Source organism: Cervus elaphus, chromosome 17, assembly GCF_910594005.1.
Source record: "Cervus elaphus chromosome 17, mCerEla1.1, whole genome shotgun sequence".
NCBI classification, from domain to species: Eukaryota; Metazoa; Chordata; class Mammalia; order Artiodactyla; family Cervidae; genus Cervus; species Cervus elaphus.
The window spans coordinates 21,395,104-21,416,903 of record NC_057831.1 but is presented as its reverse complement, the minus strand read 5'-3'; the positions used below and the strand labels follow the sequence as shown (position 1 = coordinate 21,416,903).

Here is a 21,800-nt window from a genome sequence, read left to right as displayed (position 1 = left end):
CAAGGGGTTGATTTCTGAGTCTGAAAGATTCCCCGGAGAAAGAAACGGCAACGCACTCCAGTAGTTTTGCCTCAGAAATCCCATGGGCAGAGGAGCCCAGAGGGCTACAGTCCAGGGGTCACAGAGAGTCAGACACAGAGTGACTGAGCAGAGAACACCTGTTAAATGTGAGGACTCCCCAGTCCGCGTGAATTCAGTAGATATGGAATGGACCAGGAATCTGAAACATTAACAAGTGCCCTAAGCAGTTCCAATGCAGATGGTTTAGCACCATTCTGACAAACATCAGTTTAGTAAAATACACGATGGGGGGCAGCCAAAGCTGATAGGAATTAAACAGCCCCACAGCTATGCTTAGAAGGAGATTCAAAGGCTGGGGTCAAAAGTTTCAGCCAGCTGAGACTAGAGGGCAATAAGGTGAGGAAGGGAAAAGAAGGCTAAGGAAGAGGCAGGAAATGTCTCCTGGAGTCAGCAAGATAAAAAGGCATCAACAGAAAGAAATGGGAAGACAGACATCAGCCGAACGTTCTGGTCCTAAGTCAAGAAAAATAAAAAATTTGACAGTCATGTACTTGAAAGATGAATTTAGAATGTATTTATTTAGCATATAGTTGGAATATAGCATATATTCCTGAATCCTAGAATAGTCAGATTCATAAACAGAAAGTAGCACAGTGGTTACCAGGGGCTGCGTGGACGTGGAGTGGAGAGCTACTGCTTAATGGGTCCAGAGTTTCAGTTTGAGAAAATGAAAAAGTTCTAGAGATGGATAGCAGTGATGGTTGTGTAACATGGTAAGGAATTTAATGTCACTGAACTGTACACTTAAAAAGTGTACAATAAATAATATGGCAAATGTCATGTTATATATATTTTACCATAAGGGAATAAAGTAAAATAGTAATATTGTCCCTAGCTGCCTTAAACAGAGACTAGAAGAAAAACATCAGGATGCACTCATAAGTTCTGCAAGGGAAAATAATTCAGCATCACTGTACAAATGAGGACTACCATCAAGGTCTTTAAAAGACAATATAAGTGATACACACAAATAAAAACCTTTAGATGTACCTCATATTCATCATTTCGTGCTCTTTTTGTAGGAATGCCATTTTCCTATAAAAGAAAAGATGGTTATTAGAGAAATGCAATTAAAAAATACCATGAGGTACCATCTCACACTGGTCAGAATGGCCATCATAATAAAGCCTACAAATAATAAATGCTGGAGACGGTGTGGAGAAACGGGATCCCTCTGACATGACTGGTGGGAATAGAAACTGGTGCAGCTATTATGGTGAACAGCGTGGAGATTCCCTAAAAGAATGATCCAGCAATCCCATTCCTGGGCATATATTCAAGAAAGACAAAAACTCTAATTTGAAAAGATACTTGGACCCCAATGCTCACAGCAGCACTGTTTAGAATAGCCAAGACATGGAAGCAATCTAAATGTTCACTGACAGATGAATGGATAAAGATGTTTTATACACATATAATGGAATATTAGTCATAAAAAAGAACGAAATAATGTCATTTGCAGCAACATGGATAGAAATAGAGATTAACATCCTAAGTGAAGTATGACAGATAAAGACAAATATCATAAACTATCATTTATATGTGAAATCTAAAAAAATGATACAGAAGAACTTATTTATAAAAACAGAAATATTAACAGACTCACATAGAAAACAAATATGATCAACAAAGGGGAAGGCAGGGAAGGAAGAATTGGGAATTTGGGATTAACAGATAAACACTACTGGATATAAAATAGATAAACAGCGAGGACCTACTATATAGCACAGGGAACTATATTCAATACCTTGTAATAACCTATATGGTAAAGAACCTGAAAAGAATACATGTGTGTGTGTGTGTGTATATATATATGTATATATATATAAAACTGAATCACTTTGCTATATACCTGAATCACTGTAAATGAACTATACTTCAATTTCTAAAAGATGCTCTTTTTGACTCTAATATTTCATGAAAGAATACAGCTGTATTGACCATACAGCAATAAAAATATGCCTAGAGTATAAACACTCCACCAGAGGTTTCCAGAAACCTGATTCAACAGAGAATCCACCAAACGCCCAGTGCAGTTTTCTCTCTGCATTTGCATCTCCAGTGCATGAGCATCAAAGTGCTACATAAAACAAATTATTAGAAAAGCTAAGTCCCTTTCAAGTGTATTTTCCTAGTTTTTATAAAATAAGCAAAGGCTCTGCTCAGTTTTTAAGGAAAGACTGGCAGTTTCCAATAATCATGCTTAAAACAGTCATTTCATTGTTGAAATGAAACTCCAGGGAGTGTGACTAACAAGCCCTGAAAGCGCTCGGCTGCGCCTCCTGCCTGTGATTCCCACCAAGGTGTGATTACCAAGTCTCCATCAAGCACTTTTAAATTAAAAGAGCATTACGCGGCTGGTTGGGAAGAAAAATTACACCATTCCCAAATGCTCACACATTACATGTAACTTTTACACACCAAAACAGCTAATGAAGGAAACAAACAGAAAAACAATTATTCCAAGTCAGCCCTGATGCATTATTTCTTTTCCTAAAATACCACCACCCAAAGTATAAGGTGCAAGAGTTCTAATCATTATGTCTGGGAACAAGGGAGGCCTATTTACACAACCACTGTGTGTACCAGTCTCCACAGGCCCCGAATTCATTCGCACAACCTGTTGCACTTTGTTCTGCCCTATCAATTTTTCATATGCCCAAATCTCATGTTCCCCAAAACCCATCCTCCTAAGGCAGAGTATTATTACTCAGTGGGATGTATGAAGCCCATTGTTTGCTCCACTTGTACACAATTCCCCCTATAACATTGTTATCACCGCTACTGCTATTAGGTCTGGAGACTGTCACAGGTCACCGCCCCCACAGGAAGCAGCACCCACTAGTCACTCCTACCTTTTCTGCTCTCTTCTAGATTTCTAGCACCTTACAGTATTTGTTTGACTTGTTTATTTTTAGGTTAGTTTCCTCTGGCGGAGAGGGAACTAGATTCACCTTATTCACCACTGCAACTCTAGTGCTTGGAATACTGTCTGACTCATAGTAACCATGCAATGACTGTTTACTGAATGAATAAATTAACAAATAAATGGATGAATGCACCCTCTTTAAGTCAAAATCAAAGAGAGTGGTTGGGAGATGTGAGGTACCTAGGTTGGACAGCTCACTGGCCAAAACAAGACACATGAACACACACACACACACACACACACACACACACACACACACACTCAGAGACACACACAGGACTATAGAGTTCTTTATGCTCTCTCACCGGTTTCTTTCTCTCTCCAGATTACATGACTCCTTGTCCTGTAGCTGAATACTACTCAGAAGCAGTGAGCTAGAAGGATTACACAAGAGCAGCTAAGGTACAGACTTTGTTGAGGATGCGAGGATGCTGCTGAACGTCCTCTTCCTTGGATGTCTCTGGGATAATTATTTATGAAAAATTTTATAGACATTATAGGAAATGACTATAGTTTTAAATGTGTTTGTAAATAATAGTTTAGAATAAAATACCTTTCCTTTTCCTTACTATATCAAGACACCATTGTCTATTGTCTTCTTGACTTCACACCTGCTATTATTTAAAATAAAACCCAAAGAAACGTTAAGAAAAAAAAAAAATTACAGTCTGGAGTTACAGCACCTACGTTCAAATCTCATCTCCACAACAGACCAGCTTTGTGACCGTGGGCAAGGTACTTCACCTCATTAGCAAAATAAAAATGGTAACAGCAGCCCTGGACGTACTGAAATAACGCAAGTCAAGCTCTGAGCACAGTGCCTGGCTAAGCACTCGGAGCGCTCGGTAGCTCTTGGCTCTCGTCGCCCCATTCTCATTGTTACGGACAGTCCAACCCCGTGAAGACCTGGGAGGCAGCATAAATCCTATTCGCATGCTCCAGAACCTCACGTGACCCGACAGCCGGCCCCTGAGGTAACACCAGAAAGGCCAAACCAGACTTGCAGCTGCAGCAGCTTCCCCCTTTTCCCCTGGTCTCTGCTCCACACTGATCCCACCACGGTTCTGGAAAACCCAACCCCACTAACCAGCCCCACGGAACCTCATCCTGGAATGTAGTTCTGGTTACTGAAAAACGTGATAATGAAATAAGCCAGTTAACTACTTGGATCTTACTGAAAGAACTGCCAAGGCTGCGGTGACAACTAACGTCCACTACCAATGACGCCATCTTGCCAACTAGTCAGGAGAGCCCTAGGAATGCTCCAAAATTCTGAGCCCCTCTTAGTTCCATCTTCAGCAGATTGCCCTCCAACCTGACTTACATCCCTTCTACCCTCCCACCTCTCAAGTAATTTTAGGTTCTAAAAGAATAGCTATTCAAAGACTACCATTCTTCCAACTGTACCCTTCTAGCATCTGTCTTGTAGGGTGGTTAAAGAGCATGAACTCTGTGGTCAGAAATGCTCAATCAAAACCTTGTTCTGCCACTCACCAGCTATGTGACCTTAGACAGTCAAAGTGTCCAAGTCAAGGACACTTCAGCTCCAGTGTCCTTGGAGATGATAACAGCAACTTATAAGGATTAAATAAAATGGCATATGTTGACACGGTGGCTAGCAAACAGAAGATAATCCACAAATGTTACTATTTTATTATTACTAATACCACTACTACTCTTATTAAAAATAAGCCTCTTGTTAACCTCCCAAATTCTTAACCTTAAATTTTTATTTGCTACCAAATTCTAAGTGTCATAGACTACTACTAACACTTCTTTCTTCCCAAGTTCTCCTGGAAGAAACTCATCCTTATCCAAATTCTAATTCAAGAAGGCTTATAATCCTGTTACAATGATAACTGATGCTAATTCTCCTCTGCCCTTCTTGACTGCCAACCACAACGTTTCTTTTTGAGATGCTTTCAAAAAGAATCTTATGGTGATACTAGAAATATATATTTTCATGCACCAAACAAGTTAAAACAATACCTCTTCAGAGTCCACCTTCAGAGGAATATCATGAAAGGGGGAAATGTAGTGACCAGCTACATTCTCTGCAAAGGAAAACAAACAAAAACACAGAATTAAAGCAATGAACTAGCTTATTCTTTAGAGCAATTATACTCTCACCCACTTTTAAATTTTGAACAAGCTGTTAATGTTTTTTCAAAATTAACTTTAACTCTCAATTTAAGGTTTAATTTAACTTTTAAAACTTGCTCCAGTCTGATGACCAAGGAGAACAACGGTAGTCTTCCCTTATCTTTGGGGGATGCCTTCCAAGACCCCAATGGATGCCTGAAAGTGTTGACAGTACCAAACCCCACATAGGGTTTTTTTTTATACACACCTACATATGATAAAGTTTAATTTACAAATTAGGCACAGTAAGAGAATATCCAAATTGCCAGCATCATTATGCTTTGGAGCCATTATTAAGTAAAATAAGGGTTACCTGAACACAAGCTCTTTCTGGGCAGTTGGTCTGAAAACCAAGACATCTACCTACTAAGGATGGACAAAGGGATGACTCATGCCCAGGACAGGGACAAAGCAGACAGCACCAGACTTCATCATGCTACTCAGAACACAGTGGCACGCAATTTAACACTTAATCGTGAAAAGCAAAACCGCAAATAAGGGGGACTGCTATACACACCAAATCAACTGTATCTGGGCTGCTGAAACCATTCACTTATCCCTGTGGCTTAAATATCCAGAGTAAAAAGTGTCTAAATTAGACTAAAACCCCAAATATGAAATAATCTTACTTTCAAAAAGAGGCTCATGAATAGGTGAACTGGGTTAAAAGTGATGTCAATTTTCCCAAGAGAAACCTAATGACATAATTCCTCATTTCTACCTACAACCCACATGAAACAAAGGATTAAAAGTCTTACCAAATTAAAAGAAACAAGTCATCTGTTCCACTCCAAGTGATAAGGATGCTAATATTAAGGTAAGCTTAAAACAAAAACAAACTTCAATAACTGAAACTATTTTATCCTCACTGCATACTGAAACATATATGTAAAATATATTTAAAAGTATATATTATTTAAATAAAATATGAATGCATACTTTTATTGGAATGTGTGTTTCCAAAAGCTGGGCTTAATATGGCCATAGAAAATTTTCACTTTGTAATTTCCAAAGTCAAGGTATGTACTACTTCTGGCCTGCTACTTCTTTGGTATAATTTTCAAATTTAGACTTTTAAAATATTTTAATAAACAAATTAAGGACTGGCTAACACTCCAGTAGCAATGAGTATACAGAACACCCAAATCTTGGTTTCTAAATACCATTCTCCAATGAAAAGAACTGGGGTTTCTTGAAGAAGGGGCTTATTCTACACCTTGGGCAAAGAAAATACAAGATGAGCTTGCTATGTTCTGGAGTACCAGAAAGTGAACAAGTGCTCAAAAAAGCAAAGCAAAAAGTTACGGGTATGTCAATGGAGAAGGAAATGGCAACCCACTCCAGTATTCTTGTCTGGAGAATTCCATGGACAAAGGAGCCTGGTGGGCTACAGTCCATGGGGTTGCAGAGAGTCAGACATGACTGAGCAACTATCACTCACTCACAGGCATATCAAAGGGAAAAGGAGGCAAACTGAAAGAGCTCCCAAAGGCCAAAGCTGGAGCAAGTTGAGCAACAAAATAAATAACGGTTACGGGCAAACCTTGGAGACACTGCGGGCTTGGTTCCAGACCACTGTTAGTAAGGCAAATAACACAATGAGGAAAGTCACACAAATTTTTGGTTTCCTAATGTACATAAAAGTTATGTTTACACTACATTTAGTCTATTAAGTGTGCAATAGCATTATCTAAAAAAGCAATTCATACATTTAAAAAAATACTTTATTGCTAAAAAAAAAATAGCTAACCATCATCTGAGTCTTCAATGAATTGTACTGGTAACGCCAAAGATCATCAATCACATATCACCATAGCAAATATTATAATAATGAAACTTTTAAATATTTCGAGAACTATCAAAATGTGAGACAGAGGCACCAAGTGCGTAAACGCTTCTGTGAAACTGGAAGGACAGACTTGCCTGACACGGGGCTGCCATAAAACTATTTGTAAAAAGTTCAGGACCTTCAAAGTACAACAAAGGAAAGGACAACTAAATGAGGTATGCCTGTAATGAATTATAATCCAAAGTATACAATAAATATACATGACCCATGGTAAAACAAATAAATGATTGTATAAATAAATAAAGATGACAGAAGAGACTAATCTTCCTTTCAGAAAAATCCTAAACAATATATGTAGGTGTTTCCCCTCCAAAAAAGTAAAGCTTACCCTATTCCTCAAGTGTGGACCAGACTTAGTGACTTGTTTCCAAAGAACAGAGTGTGGAAGGTGAAAAACATTTCTGCAGAGAAACCTGATGATCAGTATCCTGAACCAAGCGATCAAGGCTAACATCACCAGTGGACAAGTCGTGTTCATATCATGGATCCCCTGATACGCTGAGATAAAGGTACTTCACTTCTGCCATGTACTTCCTGCAAACCCATTATTCCAGTCTCGTCATGAAAAAGATTGGACACACCCAAACTGAGGGACATTCTACAGAATACCTAACCAATACTGTTCAGAAGTCTCAAGGTCATCAAGAAACAAACTTATGAAAGGAATGACTGAGAAGTTGTCAGACTAGAGGAAACTAAGGAAATATAATGTCTGAGAGGAATGTGCTACCCTGAATTGGATCTTGGGACAGAAAAATGACATCAGTGGAAAAATCAGTGACACCCAAATAAAATGTGGAATTAGTTAATAATATGTATCAATGTTGGTGTCTTGGCTTTGCCAAATGCACAGTGGTAATGAAAGATGTTAATGTTAGGGAACATGGCAAGATATATACTGAAATTCTGTACAATTGCTGCAACTTTGTCCAATCTAAAATTATTCCAAAATAAAGTTTATTTAAACAAATGAACAAATACAAACAGTGGCTTCAGTCTAATAAAATTAGAAATATATAACTTAACAATGGCCTACGCTCCACCAAAATTTTATTTCCTCTTCTCATGCCGTGTGGGTTTTCCTTACCCCTTATCACTAACGTTCCTGAAGAAAGAAGACGTTTTGTTGCTGTGTTTGTTTGTTCTATGAGGCTCTCTACTGGATCCTCAGAACCCAGAAAAGTTCCCAGCACTTAGTATGCATTCAGTTAATATGTGCTGAGCAAATATCTCTATTACTATTTCATTTCTCTGTACAAGCTGCTAATATAATTTACCTTTTCCCACCCTAGCAACAAAGTGACTTATGTATGACCCGATGCACAAACTACGATAAAGATAAGAAAAAGCACACAAGTGGCAAAGGAGATAAAACTCTCCCTGAACTGAACTGGAGATCTATAAAACTCTTTTCCATCAGTTAAAAAGGATGCACCTTAAAAAAAAAACTTCTCTTTCACATACCACATCAAATTTCAAATTCTCTGCCTGATTTTAAAGACATCTATGAGCAACACAACGAACAGAAAACAATACCTATGGCTGACTCATGTTGAGGTTTGACAGAAAACAACAAAATTCTATAAAGCAATTATCCTTCAATAAAAAAAAAATTTTTTTTAAAAGAACAGAAAACAAAATTATCAGTTTGCTGCAAGATTATTTACTTTTCTATAAATAACAAGGTTACTTAAGCGGGTCACATTTACATACTTTCTATTAAAATAAAAGATAGTGGTGGGGAATTGAACACAGTACAGCAACTTTGGGAAATAGTTCGACAGTTTCTTATAAACATATGATCCAGAAATTCTACTATTAAGTACTTAACTAGGAAAAATGAAAACTTTGCTCAAACAAAAACTTCTCAGTCTATGTTTATAGGGGCTTTACTCAATAATCACAAAAACTGGAGGCAACTCAAATATCCAACTGGTAAATGGGTAAACAAACTACTAAACCCACACAATGGCATTCCACTCAACAGTCCAGCAGTAGCAGCAATTAGTCCACAATAAAAAATGAACTATTGATACACAAAAGAAAATGGAAAAAATCTATAATGCAATTATGCTAAGTCAAAGAAGCTAGAGTCAAACAACTCCAATAAGATAACATTCTGGAAAAGGCAAAAACTATAGGGATAAAAACCAGACCAGAGGTTGCCAGAGGTTGAGGGGAGAGGGTGGAGTTGACTTAAAAGAGGAGCCAGGAGAAAATCTAGGGGAGTGACAGACTGTTCTGTACCATTATTGTGATGGTGTTTAAATGAGTCTGTATTTCTACTAAAGCTCAGAACTGCTCACACACACAAAAAATAAGGCAGTTTAAAAAAATATAGTACATTTTAACATATAAATAGGAGCACTTACTCCAAATAACAATCACCCACCTGCGATTCTTTTCTCTACTCTAAGTCATAAAGATAAGGTAGAATTCTGAACAAAAGAAAGATTAGCACATTACTACAGGTTGCTACATTTGCAACCTATCACTGATGGAAATTAACAACCTCAGCTCTAAGAATTCAGGAAGTCCTACAAACCAGGAAAGTTTGTTATTAAACTTAATGAAGCACAGGAAACTCGACAGAATCGCTGGGCTACCTGGAATTAAATAAGACTAACTGATACCTCTAGCACGCTGACTTGCTGTTAAGTTTCCCTAAAGCTCTTGTTAACTGGGGCCAAGTCTCAACAAATATTAAGATGTAACAGAAATATGTGCTACTCAAGTATGAGAGAAAATAGGGCTAGGCTGTGATCACTAAAAGCTAAAGATCTGTGAGAAGTGTTCTTTGACATCTATCACTTCAAACTGGTATCTAAATATATTCAAACACTAAGGCAGTGCCAATACATACATTAAAATAATTTTCTAATTACCATTCTGGAAGGCAAAAAGAAAATAAAGGTAAATGAATGGTTTGACTCAGATAACCAAACCTACTAGAAGCCATCTGGGTCATGAAATAGTGTTAATAAAAACATAATAATAAAGAAAAAAAAGGAAAATGTCTGGGAAAATAAAATAGGGCCTTAGATCTCTGATAATTATAATGCTTTGATGGGCATAATACTAATAAATTTGTACAGAAGCAATGAATACAGAGGGCAAGAGTCTGCCTTGTAGTTGCTGAGTTTGATAAAGTCACTCGATTTCTCTGACACTTAATTTTCTCAATTTCCTTTAATTAAGTAATATACAATTTGGTATGCAAAAGGCAATGTATTACATGTCAGAATACAAAAGTGCTAAAATGTAAGCAATGCCTACAGCTAAGTTAGGGCGCACTACACACTATCAAGATCAGCAACATCCTATAAACTGAAAGACAAACAAGTCCTCTTGGCACAATCAGAGAGCTAACCACTGACTTAACAGACAAAGGAAGGATAAGAATCCATCAGAAGTGTTCTAGAGTCAGTACTATAAGTATGATATTAGGCTTCACTGAAACGCGTTCAGTTCAGTCACTCAGTCATATCTGACTCTTGTGACCCCATGGACTGCAGCATGCCAGGCTTCCCTGTCCATCACCAACTCCCGGAGCCTACTCAAACTCATGTCCATCGAGTCAGTGATGCCATCCAACCACCTCATCCTCTGTGGTCCCCTTCTCCTCCCGCCTTCAATCTTTCCCAGCATTGGGGTCTTTTCAAATGAGTCAGTTCTTCACATCAGGTGGCCAAAGTACTGGAGTTTCAGCTTCAGCATCAATCCTTCCAGTGAACATTCAGGACTGATCTCCTTCAGGATGGACTGGTTTTATCTCCTTGCAGTCCAAGGGACTCTCAAGAGTCTTCTCCAACACCACAGTTCAAAAGCATCAATTCTTCGGCACTCAGTTTTCTTTATGGTCCAACTCTCACATCCATACATGACTACTGGAAAAGCCATAGCTTTGACTAGATGGACCTTTGTTGACAAAGTAATGTCTCTGCTTTTTAATATGCTGTCTAGGTTGGTCATTGCTTTTCTTCCAAGGAGCAAGTGTCTTAATTTCATGGCTGCAGTCACCATCTGCAGTGATTCTGGAGCCCAAGAAAATAAAGTCTCTCACTGTTTCCATTGTTTGCCCATCTATTTGCCACGAAGTGATGGGACTGGATGCCATGATCTTAGTTTTCTGAATGCTGAGTTCTAAGCAACATTAAATGCATTAAGGTTCTTAAATGCATTAAGATTCTCTAAAGGTGGGTTTAAAGATAGGTTCTGGTATCCCCTGCTTTTCAAAAGTTTGGTTTAAGCCACTTCACTTTTATAAAAGACCTATATTAGGGCCTGTTTTGCTAACAACAACAACAACAAAAATCCAAAGAGGATTTTCACTTTTACAAAAAAAAAAAGAAGAAGAAATGAAAGCAGCATTCAGTGTGTTTTCAGCAGCTGTAATGGAGGCATCCAGCAGCCCTGAGCAGTGAGAGAGCGGCCAGGCAAGCTCCCTTCCTGGGAACTACACTCAGCATCTCAGCAGCAAGTTGCCAGAGCTCTGAACTACGCCCGTGAGCACCTGTGCTTTCTCTCCATTTATCTTGTGCATTCGTTAGCAAGAGGTCTCCTTAGGTATTACTTCTTTAGAACATTTCGGCTGATGGATGATTTCATAGCACCACTCCACTTTTAGATAGAGAAACCTGTGCTATCTATCCTGCTGCTGCTGCTGCTGCTAAGTCGCTTCAGTCGTGTCCGACTCTGTGTGACCCCAAAGACAGCAGCCCACCAGGCTCCCCCGTCCCTGGGATTCTCCAGGCAAGGACACCGGAGTGGGTTGCCATTTCCTTCTCCAATGCATGGAAGTGAAAAGGGAAAGTGAAGTCGCTCAGTCATGTCCGACTCCTAGCGACTCCATGGACTGCAGCCTACCGGGTTCTTCTGCCCGTGGGACCCTCCAGGCAAGAGTACTGGAGCGGGGTGCCATTGCCTTCTCTCTGATCCTGTCTAAAATGAATGGGGTAATCCATACCATGCCCATGAGCCATGGACAGACTTGGTACATGCAGCAAGCACTGTGGCCGCATATGCCACCTTTTAAAGATAGAACTGAAGCACACATCAGAAACAGCCCTTTCTTAGAGCCTCAGAATAAAGTAGTGATAATCTCAGGTTAGAACTTCATTATCTGCAGCTCAGACTGGTTGTTTCTTTAGAATAAAAACCAAGTTGTTGCCAATTTACTTTTTCAAATACTGTAATATATTCATATAGTTTTTAATTTACAATATTAGAATATTATCTACTGATTTCAGCTCTGAAAGGTCAGTTTAGTTCATCTGACTGCAACCTAATCCCTTTAAATTCTCTATTGGCCAATACTTCACAGCTTTACTCCCTGCTTCATCAAAACATATACAGCATTTCTTGACTCAACTAACAGGCTTTTTCTCTCTCTTTCTTCATTCTTTTTCCTAATTTTCTATCTTCTGCATTTACATGTTTTCACTTCAAAGCTGATAAACTGTTCTATAATCCTATTGAGTTTTCCATGCTTTTCCTGTTAGCGTATTTCCTAAAGATCAGAAAAGCCTGGATTGTTTGTTGAGCAGATCTCATACCTAGTTAATCAGAATCATAAGGAGAGAAATCTGGGTATCCATATTATTAGTAAGCATACAAGTCAGGCAAGTTTAAGAAGCATTGCTATATGTTGATTTTTGGCCAAGTAGAATCTTACAGATAATTTCCTTTTCTGTTCAACTTCTATTTTGAGTTGTGTTTCTAATTTTCTTCCTTCCTCAGTCAGTCGTAATCATATCTATCAATTATTCAAATGTCTCACAGCTTCCACAGAACTATGGAATTCTCTAACCAAATAGCTCCCTTTGGAAATCTCATACTTTCTGCTGCAATCTGGATTGGATGCTTTCTTGGCACCTTGAGACTCTGCTTTGTTGGCTTCCAGCTTAGATCTGTTTTCTGGATTCCATGCCTTCAGCTTTTTTTGTTTTACCTGTTTTGCAAGAGCATACTCCTAACTTGTGTAGTGTACCAAAGGAGGCACGGGAGGTAAGTCTCCAAAGTCCTTAAATTCCTGAAATGTCTTGATTCAGCCTACACCCTGGATTAATGGTTGCCAGGGTAAATTCTAGAAGGAAAACGATCTCAGAATTTTGAAAGCGTTACTCCAGTCTCTGAGCTTTCAGGGCTGCTAGTAAGTCAGATACCAGCTTGTTCTCGGTGCTCTGCAGGTGACATGCTCTCCCTCCTTCCCCTACTCCCAACCCCAGGGACTTTTAGGGTCTTCTTTATAAAAGCCTCTGTTTTCTGAGTTTTCACAGTAAAGAGTCAGGGACTCAGAACACTTGGGTACTTAGATCCTTAGGTCTCTTTCACTATTCCTTTGAAAATTCTTCATTTTGTCTGTTGTTTCTTTCTGGAACTCATGGTATCCAAATGTTAAGACTTCCTAAAGTAAATCTCTAGGTCTCTTCTACCTTTTTTTTTTTCCTGCTGTCTCTTTGACATTTTGTTCAACTTCCTGGTAGATTTCTTTACCTTATGTTCTAACTTCTCTGTATCAGCTTTCTAGGACTGCTGTAACAAATTATCACACACTTGGTGGCTTAAAATAACAGAACACCAATTGACCCATTACCCCCTCTATCGACTTTTGTGTCTTAATCAGATTTTAATCTCCAAAAGCTCTTGTTCTTTGACTGCCTTTTCTTCATAGCCCCCTCTTCCTCCTTAATGGGTGCAATTCCTTCTGAAATCAGTGGATACCTGATATTCAGTGGATACCTGTGTGACTGAAAAATTCTGGTTCTCTTTTTTCCCATTTACTTTATAAGGTTTTCTTAAAGTCATTCATTCAGTAAATATTTACTGAACACATACAGTATACTAGGCACTGTTTTGGGTACTAGATATACAAATTCCTTGCTTTTATGGAATTTATATTCTGGTCGGGGGTTGGTGCATAGAAGCAATGAAAATATTTTTAACTTGATCAGGTATAGGGCAAGAAAAGAATAGTGGAAGGAGATATTTTATATGAAAATGCCAGGGAAGCTGAATGAAGTGAGGAAGAGGGTCAAGCAGCCATCTAGGGAGGAACGCTGCACGAGGAGCAAGCGCAGAGGTGCTGAGGCAAGAAAATGCAGGGCATGCTGGAGAAACCTAGGAGGCCAGGATGGCCGGAGCACACGGATCACAAGGAAGAGTGGTGAGCAAAGACTGCAGTGGCGAAGCCCAGGATCAGGTCACACAGGACCTTCCAGCAGCAGCAGTAAGAGCAGAACCTGGCATGATCACACTTACATCTCGTGGCTCCTGGTGGAAAGCAGACCTCAGGGGACAGTGGTGGAGCAGGGTGAAGCACCAGGAGGCCCCTGCAACCGCTCAAGTGAAAGATGTTGGTGACATGGATACAGGAGCATGGGTGGGAGCGGAGACAAGTAACTGTCTTCTGGATACATTTCAAAAGCTGGGCTGAAGGGAGACTAGTAACTAGATATGGGGTGAGACTGGCCACAACAACGGTTCCTAAGTTACTGGTCATAGGTGTGAAGGCAGAAATAGTTGGGTAGGGGTGGGGGACAGGGAGTTCTGTTTTCTACACATTAACTTCAGGTTAACTTCTGGGGCATTTCAGTGGAAATACAGACTACATTTACCGCATGTGTAAATCCTGAGCTCGAGAAGAGACTAGGGCTAACATTACAAATCTGGGAGGCAGAGATATCTCAATGGATGGGATCATCTACAGCAAAAGTAACAACAGAAACTGGCCCACAGGCCAAATCCAGCACAAGAGCTGTCCTTACTTTTATGAACAGCCTTTTGCTGGAACACAGCCATACCCATGCCTTCACTCGCTGGTTGCTTTTGCCCTGCAACACTGAGTTAAGTAGTTTGTGAGAGACCACTGGTCTTGCAAAACCTACACTATTTACTATTTGGCCCTTTTCAGAAAGGCCTTGCCAACCCCTGCCCTAGAGAGAGAAAAGATAGACATACATGCAAAGTACTGAGTCCTGGGCCATTTCAAAGGTTAGAGTTCAGATCAGAGAATCCAGCAAAGGAAACTGCTGATGGAGAAGCCGTCAAAAGAAGCTAAAAGAAAGTGTTGTCCCAGGAGGGGAAAAAAAATTTTCAAGGCAGAAAGAGGGTTAGACTGTGAAAATACTGTTGAGAATTCACCTGGGAGGAGAATTTTCAGTTGATCATTACATTTGCCACATGAAGGTCACCTTTTGACAAAGCAGTCTGGTAGATAGCAGTAGCAGTGAGGAAAACCTGTGTGAAGGTGACCCCTGACAAGCTGGTCTACAGTTAAGAATAAAGGCCTAGGAAAGGCTGATGTGTGTGGGAGGGGCTCGGTGACGGGCCAGCTTCCTGTGAAGGTGTGTGCTTAAGAAGCCGGCTGTGACACTCGCATCCCCGAGTCAGAGGGCCAGCCTGCTGATCTCCAAGCACGTCCTTCAACTTCTGGGGCAGGAACTGGTCCACGGCCTAAGCCCCAGGCCTGCAGTAAACATCCAAGTGCCCGCCATTCCATAATCCAACTTAAACGGCTCCTCCCGTGTCAAGCTCCACACGTCTGTCTCTCACCCTCCCTCCCATACAACATCAACATGTCCTCAGACCCTGAGGTTCTGCAAAGCAGCTCAGCTTCCTCTGAAACTACAGACCCTCGGCACACAGACTTAAGTTGGGACTTCCTCTGTGCCTGTTCACCAATAACCACACCTCCATCCGCTTTTCTTCCTTTATAAATATTCTGAAATCACCAGCTCTAATGGCTCCTTCTTATTTATTGTTTCAGGGTTATCTTCTTTTATCCACTTACTATCACTTCTGGATATTTACGAGGAGAGAGAAAAACAACGGGAGTCACCCCACCACCTGATTGTGGTATTTCACTTTGTCAAAAATCAGACTACATACCTACTAAGCATAAGCTAACAAATTCTATCAGGCCCATCAACATATATTAGATAGTGCCAAACAATGTCAAAATTTTACCTTCGACTGGACTGAAATGAGATTTCATTCTGTCACTTTGTAAGTTATCTACATGTTTTTCTCTTAGAATAGCAAGTTGTTTCAGAATGAAAGTTCACTTAAATCAGCAAGTGAGAAAATCAAATGAATTGCAAAACCTGTATCTGATTATATGTATTATATACATCAAATAGCGACATGTAGGCCAAGTACCAACATACTATCACATACGATTACTAAAACCATTTGTAGAGATTCTTACTGGAAGCTGTAACAATGACAAAAACCAAATAAATATAATTAATGTTTCTATATCCACACAATAACCATTATCTTCTATTATGTTAACTCAAGTTCTATGATATAGGCAAAATTAAAAAAAAAAAAAAGGTTATAAGAATTCATATATTTAAGGCTCAAAACACACCTTTTGTGCAGTAATCATTGTAAATTTTATTAAGTCCAGATGTGTGGTACATTCAGTGGGAGATTGCTCCTACTATTCAAATGATGTACTTAAAAAAGAAAACATATAATAATTTCAACATAAACATATGCTTATTATAAATGATAAATTCATTGTTAAAAAACTGCATGATTCATTCTCATGCTAAATAAAAGCAACTGGAATTATCTATGGCATTATTTCTCTAAGTGAACCAGTCACTTACCCCACAGTAACAAAAATCCAAATTATGAAAAGCGTAGTTTCTCCTCATCCTTTCAGAAAACTTAAAAAATTTAAAATAATGAATTATACGTTATGAACAAAACAAACACATGCAGACTACCAAATGAATACTGGTATACAATGCTATGTCTCTAGTCCTATATGAACAAGTCTTACTTCATCAAGACTTCACAACTAATTCAAAAGATTGCAGGTCATCAGTACCCACTAAAACTCCCAAGACTTGGAATTAATAAACTGGGACATAGTCAAAGTATCTTATTCTATCCATATCCCACTGTTCTCATCCTTTATAAAATATAACAAGAATTTTGGTCTAGTGTCTTAAAGTCAAAAGGGAAAAAGAAATAATACATATTAAACATTAACCATGTTCCACGCATGAGACACTGATAATCTTTACATATATGGTATCATATAGCTGCCACAACAATTCTATAAAATCATCAGTGCTATTCCCACTTTACAGATGGAAAAATTGAGCTAAAGGAAATCAAGTGATGACCAAGGTATAGTTAAGTCAAGCCTACAACCTAGTTTTTTCTTCCATTTTTAAAAATCTTTAATTAGAGGATAATTACTTTACAATATTGTGATGGTTTCTGCCATAAATCAACATGAATCGGCCACAGGTATACATATGTCCCTGCCTCTTGAACATCCCTCCCGTCTCCGTCCCCATCCCACCCCTCTACAACCCAAGTGTTTTGACTATTAATCTAGAACTCAGTGCTTCCCAAATAGAATTCTATGAAACTCTAGAGTTACTAAAATGTCAATAAATGTCCCGAGAAACAGGGGCTTTGGGATTCAAAAGTTTGGGACGTTACGGTACATACAAATTTCCAAGAACTTTAATATGCACACTGTGACTCCCCAAGGTAATAAAATGGGAAGCAGTTTGCTAATTTAATAAACCATGAAGCTCTTCCTTTAAAGAAAATCTAGTAACACACCTTGGGATACTTGTGCTCAACTAAGCAGTTTTGAAAATGACTGATTCCGATCTCCTCTTTCTATGGTTCAATAAAGTGAGGTAGTGAGAAGTTCAATTACTCACACAAGTCCCCACAAAAAGTTAATGACAGGGCCAAGAGGCCTCATGATTACCACCAGGATGCTCCTCCCCGCCACCTTCTCTCACGTCAATACTATTCCTACAAGGTTTAACACCAATTAAAAGGGAAAAACCAAGTCCTGCATCTATCATTTATTCTAATTCTTCTGAATGGTGGCAAAGAGAACCATTTACAGAAATGAAATTCAAAAAAGCCTACCTCCCAACTTCACTAGTATTACAGAGGCTTGGGAAATATTTGGAAATGTGGGTAATGATTTCACTGCTAAACACTAAACAACACTTTTCAAAAAAAGTGGTATACGCATGCTCTTCTTTGAAGGGAGAGAACTGCACCATACTACTGCTCAGGGATACCAGAGTACAAATATCCAATTTATTTATCTTTATAAAGAGAAAATTGCTCACTGTTTCCCGGGTACCCCCTAACACTGAAGGGGCTTCATTTCACTTTGTCCCACCCCTTCCAGCAAATCGGAAACTGTCCTGGGTCAAGGATGCCATCTGGCGTTTAATTGAGGAATTGTTCAACCCAACCATCTCGATGACTACCTCACCACCTGGCCTCTCCTCCAAACTACTTTACGTGCTTCCAACTTTTGCCCATCAACCTCAGTAAAATCTTTTTTCTTCTTTTCTGTCAATGATTTCAACTGAGTGAGATATAAATATAATATTTTATACTTATATAAAATATATTTTATCTGTGGCATTCCAGCTATAGAAAAGTCATGAGTCTGAAACACAAGACAGCTAAAAAAACCACACCAGAGCAAGAGGCCACCAGAGCCTCAGACATGCCTAACAGGTAATGTTAGGAGTGTCTCTTCGTCATCTGATGCCTCCAGGGAATGCCGGCACTAAGGAGGGCCTTGAAGATCACTGGTAGGTCAGCTGCTTTCTTTCACAGCTACAGACACTGGCCACATGAGATGACACCACGGCCTGCCAACAGCACATAGTGGGTTACTGAAGAGCCGGAATCAAGACCTAGGACTCTCCATTCCAAAGTCAGTGCTCAGTAGGCTACACCACATGCTCCAAGATCCTCAAGGCTGTTTTTTTCTCAGCCAACATTCAAATAAAACATTTTTTAGTGTTTTTATATTTCCCTTAACTAATTACATTGATATTATGAAACTCTTGGGCCCGTAACTAAAATTTTCTCAGTACCACATCTAACAGGTCCAGCACAGACTTCATAAATATTCACTGACTTTTTGGTCTATAATTTATTACTGTATTTATAACAAATCTAAAATAGTTTCTCCATTTTAGGAGTTAGACAGCTTCTATCTACTTTGAAATCTGCCCATCTGTAACACTGTTACTATGGAAAGCTATTCCTCAAACCATCATGTTGCAACCTTTTGCAACAATCCATCAGAAATGTGGGTCTTGCTGTTAATGGTTCCTCTCTACTCCCATTAGCCTTGGCCAAATAAGGATGGGAAAGAATATGGAGAAAATTTTAAAGAAAACAGGAATTTTAGTATCAGCTGCCTTATGACCACGTGCCTGTGTGCTCAGGTGCTCAGTCTTGTCCGACTCCTTGCAACTCCATAGACTATAGCTCACCAGGCTCCTCTGTCCATGGGATTCTCCAGGTAAGAACACTGGAGTGGGTTGCCATTTCCTGCTCCAGGGCATCTTCCAATCCAAAGATAGTAACAACAAAACTATGCAAATTGATTCTTCTCTCCTATAAAATACGCCTCCACCCTAGGCTCAAGTAGGAAACGTGTAAACATTTTGTAAATTACAGGTATCAAAAATGATCACAAGTATTAACAACAGAATTTATATTCTAGATCCTGTGACTAATCTCTTTGTATACACTATGCCATGTAATTCTCACAGCCCTATTTTACATATGAGAAAAACCAAGGCTCGGCAAGTTTGGAAACTCGTCCAGGATCACAGAGTTATGCGCTGAAGAATCCAGATTCGAGCTGAAACCCAAAGTCTCTAGAGCTGACATTCCTAATTGGTGGGCGGTAAGGCAAGGACGACTTTACAAAAAAAAAAAAAAAAGGGTACTACTCCCCTTGGGGGCTCTCAGATCAGTGAGGGATGACAGCAACTCAACCAACCTCGCTACTTCACATCATAGCTAACCTGCACAGTGAAACATACAGATGCAAAAAAAAAAAAAGAGAGAGAGACTAAGGGAGACCTGGGTCTTTCCCATTTTAGCTGGCCAGGTCAAGGTCCTATGTTGCTTCGCCCTCTGGATTTGCTCAATTTGGGGAGGACAAGGGGTTACTTTGGAACCAACGAGGTCCTTGATCGTGGATCACATTCAACGTGCAAACTCGCGAGTATCAATTCAGGCGGCTGAGCGCGCCTTCCTCAGAGCCCCGCCCACAAAAGAAGAACAGCTGGACCAAGCAACTCCTTAGTCCCGCCTGCCTCTCCAATCGCCAGCGGCCCTAGCCGGAGAAGCCTTGTTACGCCCACCTGGAGGGCGGGCTGACCCGGGAGCTCCGTTCACCGCAGTTGAATCCGGAACGCCGGCGGGGGCCGGGCTAACGGCTGCGGGCCCGGGCAGGTGACCGCGGCCCCCGCTCAGGGTGACCCGGCGCGGCCCCGCCTGCCGCCCTGCGTCTCTGCGCTCCATGACTGGGGACGTGGCGGCTCCCTTCGCTCGCAGCTCCCGCGGCTCGGCGCGGACCCCCGAGTGCGGGAACGTGGCCTGGACCGCGCGGCGACCGCGCTGTACCCGCCGGGCGCAGGGATGGAGGCCACGCTCCCATCCCCAACCTCCGGCGCGACGCGCGGCGGGCCTCCCGCGAGCTACTTACTGAAAAAGAGGCGGTAATCGGGAGAGTGGGGCTGGCCGCGCTCCTCCGTGCGGTACAGGGCCATGGTCCGACGCGGCCCGAGCCCTGCGCTCGCTCCCCGCGGCAGGCGGGCTGCGGCGGCGGCGGCGGCGGCGGCGCCCACCGGCCAGGCCCAGTTGGTGCGCAGCAGCGGCAGCAGCGCGCGCATGGCGTAGACACTGGTCCGGCTTCGCGCGGGTGGTGCCGGGGGACTCGCCCGGCCGCGCGCCGGCGCCCCCTACCGCCCGGAGTGGGCACTCCCGGGCGGAGGTTTGGAACCCCGCCCCCGCCACGCTGGCGTGGAGACTGCTCCTAGAAATTAGAGCGCCTGGCAACTTGGCAGGGTGACACAAGGGTACCCGCAGCGAGGCCGAGGTTCAAGACCCACCACCCTTGAGGAGCTCACTGCTACTTATTAATGTATACATGCATTCACTCCTTCACTCACTCATCCAGACAGTATTTACGATCATATTTATCATGTGTGTGTGCTAAGTCACTTCAGTCGTGTCCAACTATTTGCGACCCCGGGGACTGTAGCCCGCCAGGCTACTCTGTCCATGGGATTTTCCAGGCAAGAATATTGGCGTGGGTTCCCGTTTCTTCTCCAGGGGATCTTCCCGACAGGGATCGGACCTGTGTCTCTTATGTCTCCTGCATTGGCAGGCAGGTTCTTTACCACTAGTGGCCACCCAGCCATGGTGACTTAATACTGACTGACTGCTCTGTCCCAAGCACCCTCTATATCCTGTCCAATGTAGGAGACAAGCGTGCAGACACATGAAAACGTCACTGTGAGACATAATCAGGCCTCCTTGTGAAGGCTTGACATGAGTTACAGAGCCCCAAATGGTAACTTCCTCAAATGCCTTCTCCATGAAGCCTTCATGCTTAATCCAAGTAGAGGTGATTTATCATTCCTTTTTCTTTTCTTTCCTACAGTGGCACCTGGTACTGTGCCTCTCTATGTTTGTAAACTTACCATCTTCCGCATTTCACCCTGATCTGCCCACTGGACTGTCTACATGCCAAGCACTTAAGATTTGAGATTTAGTGAAGAATGGCGCATCCATCATGCCTTACGTAGATAATGGCTCCTTTGTTGTTGAGTTAAATTGTTCCCGGAACTCCTTCTCTACCAAACCTCTGTCATAAGCATATGAAATTCTAAGCTTGAGAACATACGAAATTATCGGCTTTCCAGAAAAATTTATGGAAATGTCATCTACAGTATCATTTCTTCTTTTTCATATTCTTCCCTC

General features: G+C 41.0%; 1 protein-coding gene across 2 annotated transcripts in view; it reads right to left on the bottom strand.

The window, feature by feature from the left end:
• The window catches only part of PPA2 (inorganic pyrophosphatase 2), a 91,092-nt gene extending 70,340 nt beyond the window's left edge, over positions 1–20,752 (bottom strand). The window contains exons 1-3 of one of the 2 annotated variants that reach the window (XM_043870961.1): positions 20,521–20,752; positions 5,000–5,064; positions 1,072–1,116 (exon numbers count right to left, since the gene is read on the bottom strand). In XM_043870961.1, the coding sequence (XP_043726896.1) occupies positions 1,072–1,116; positions 5,000–5,064; positions 20,521–20,707 (297 nt within the window). In that variant the 5' untranslated portion in view covers positions 20,708–20,752. The remainder of the gene's footprint in view (positions 1–1,071; positions 1,117–4,999; positions 5,065–20,520) is intronic. The other variant, XM_043870962.1, reaches the window with a different exon arrangement.
• Between the last annotated feature and the right edge of the window lie 1,048 nt (positions 20,753–21,800).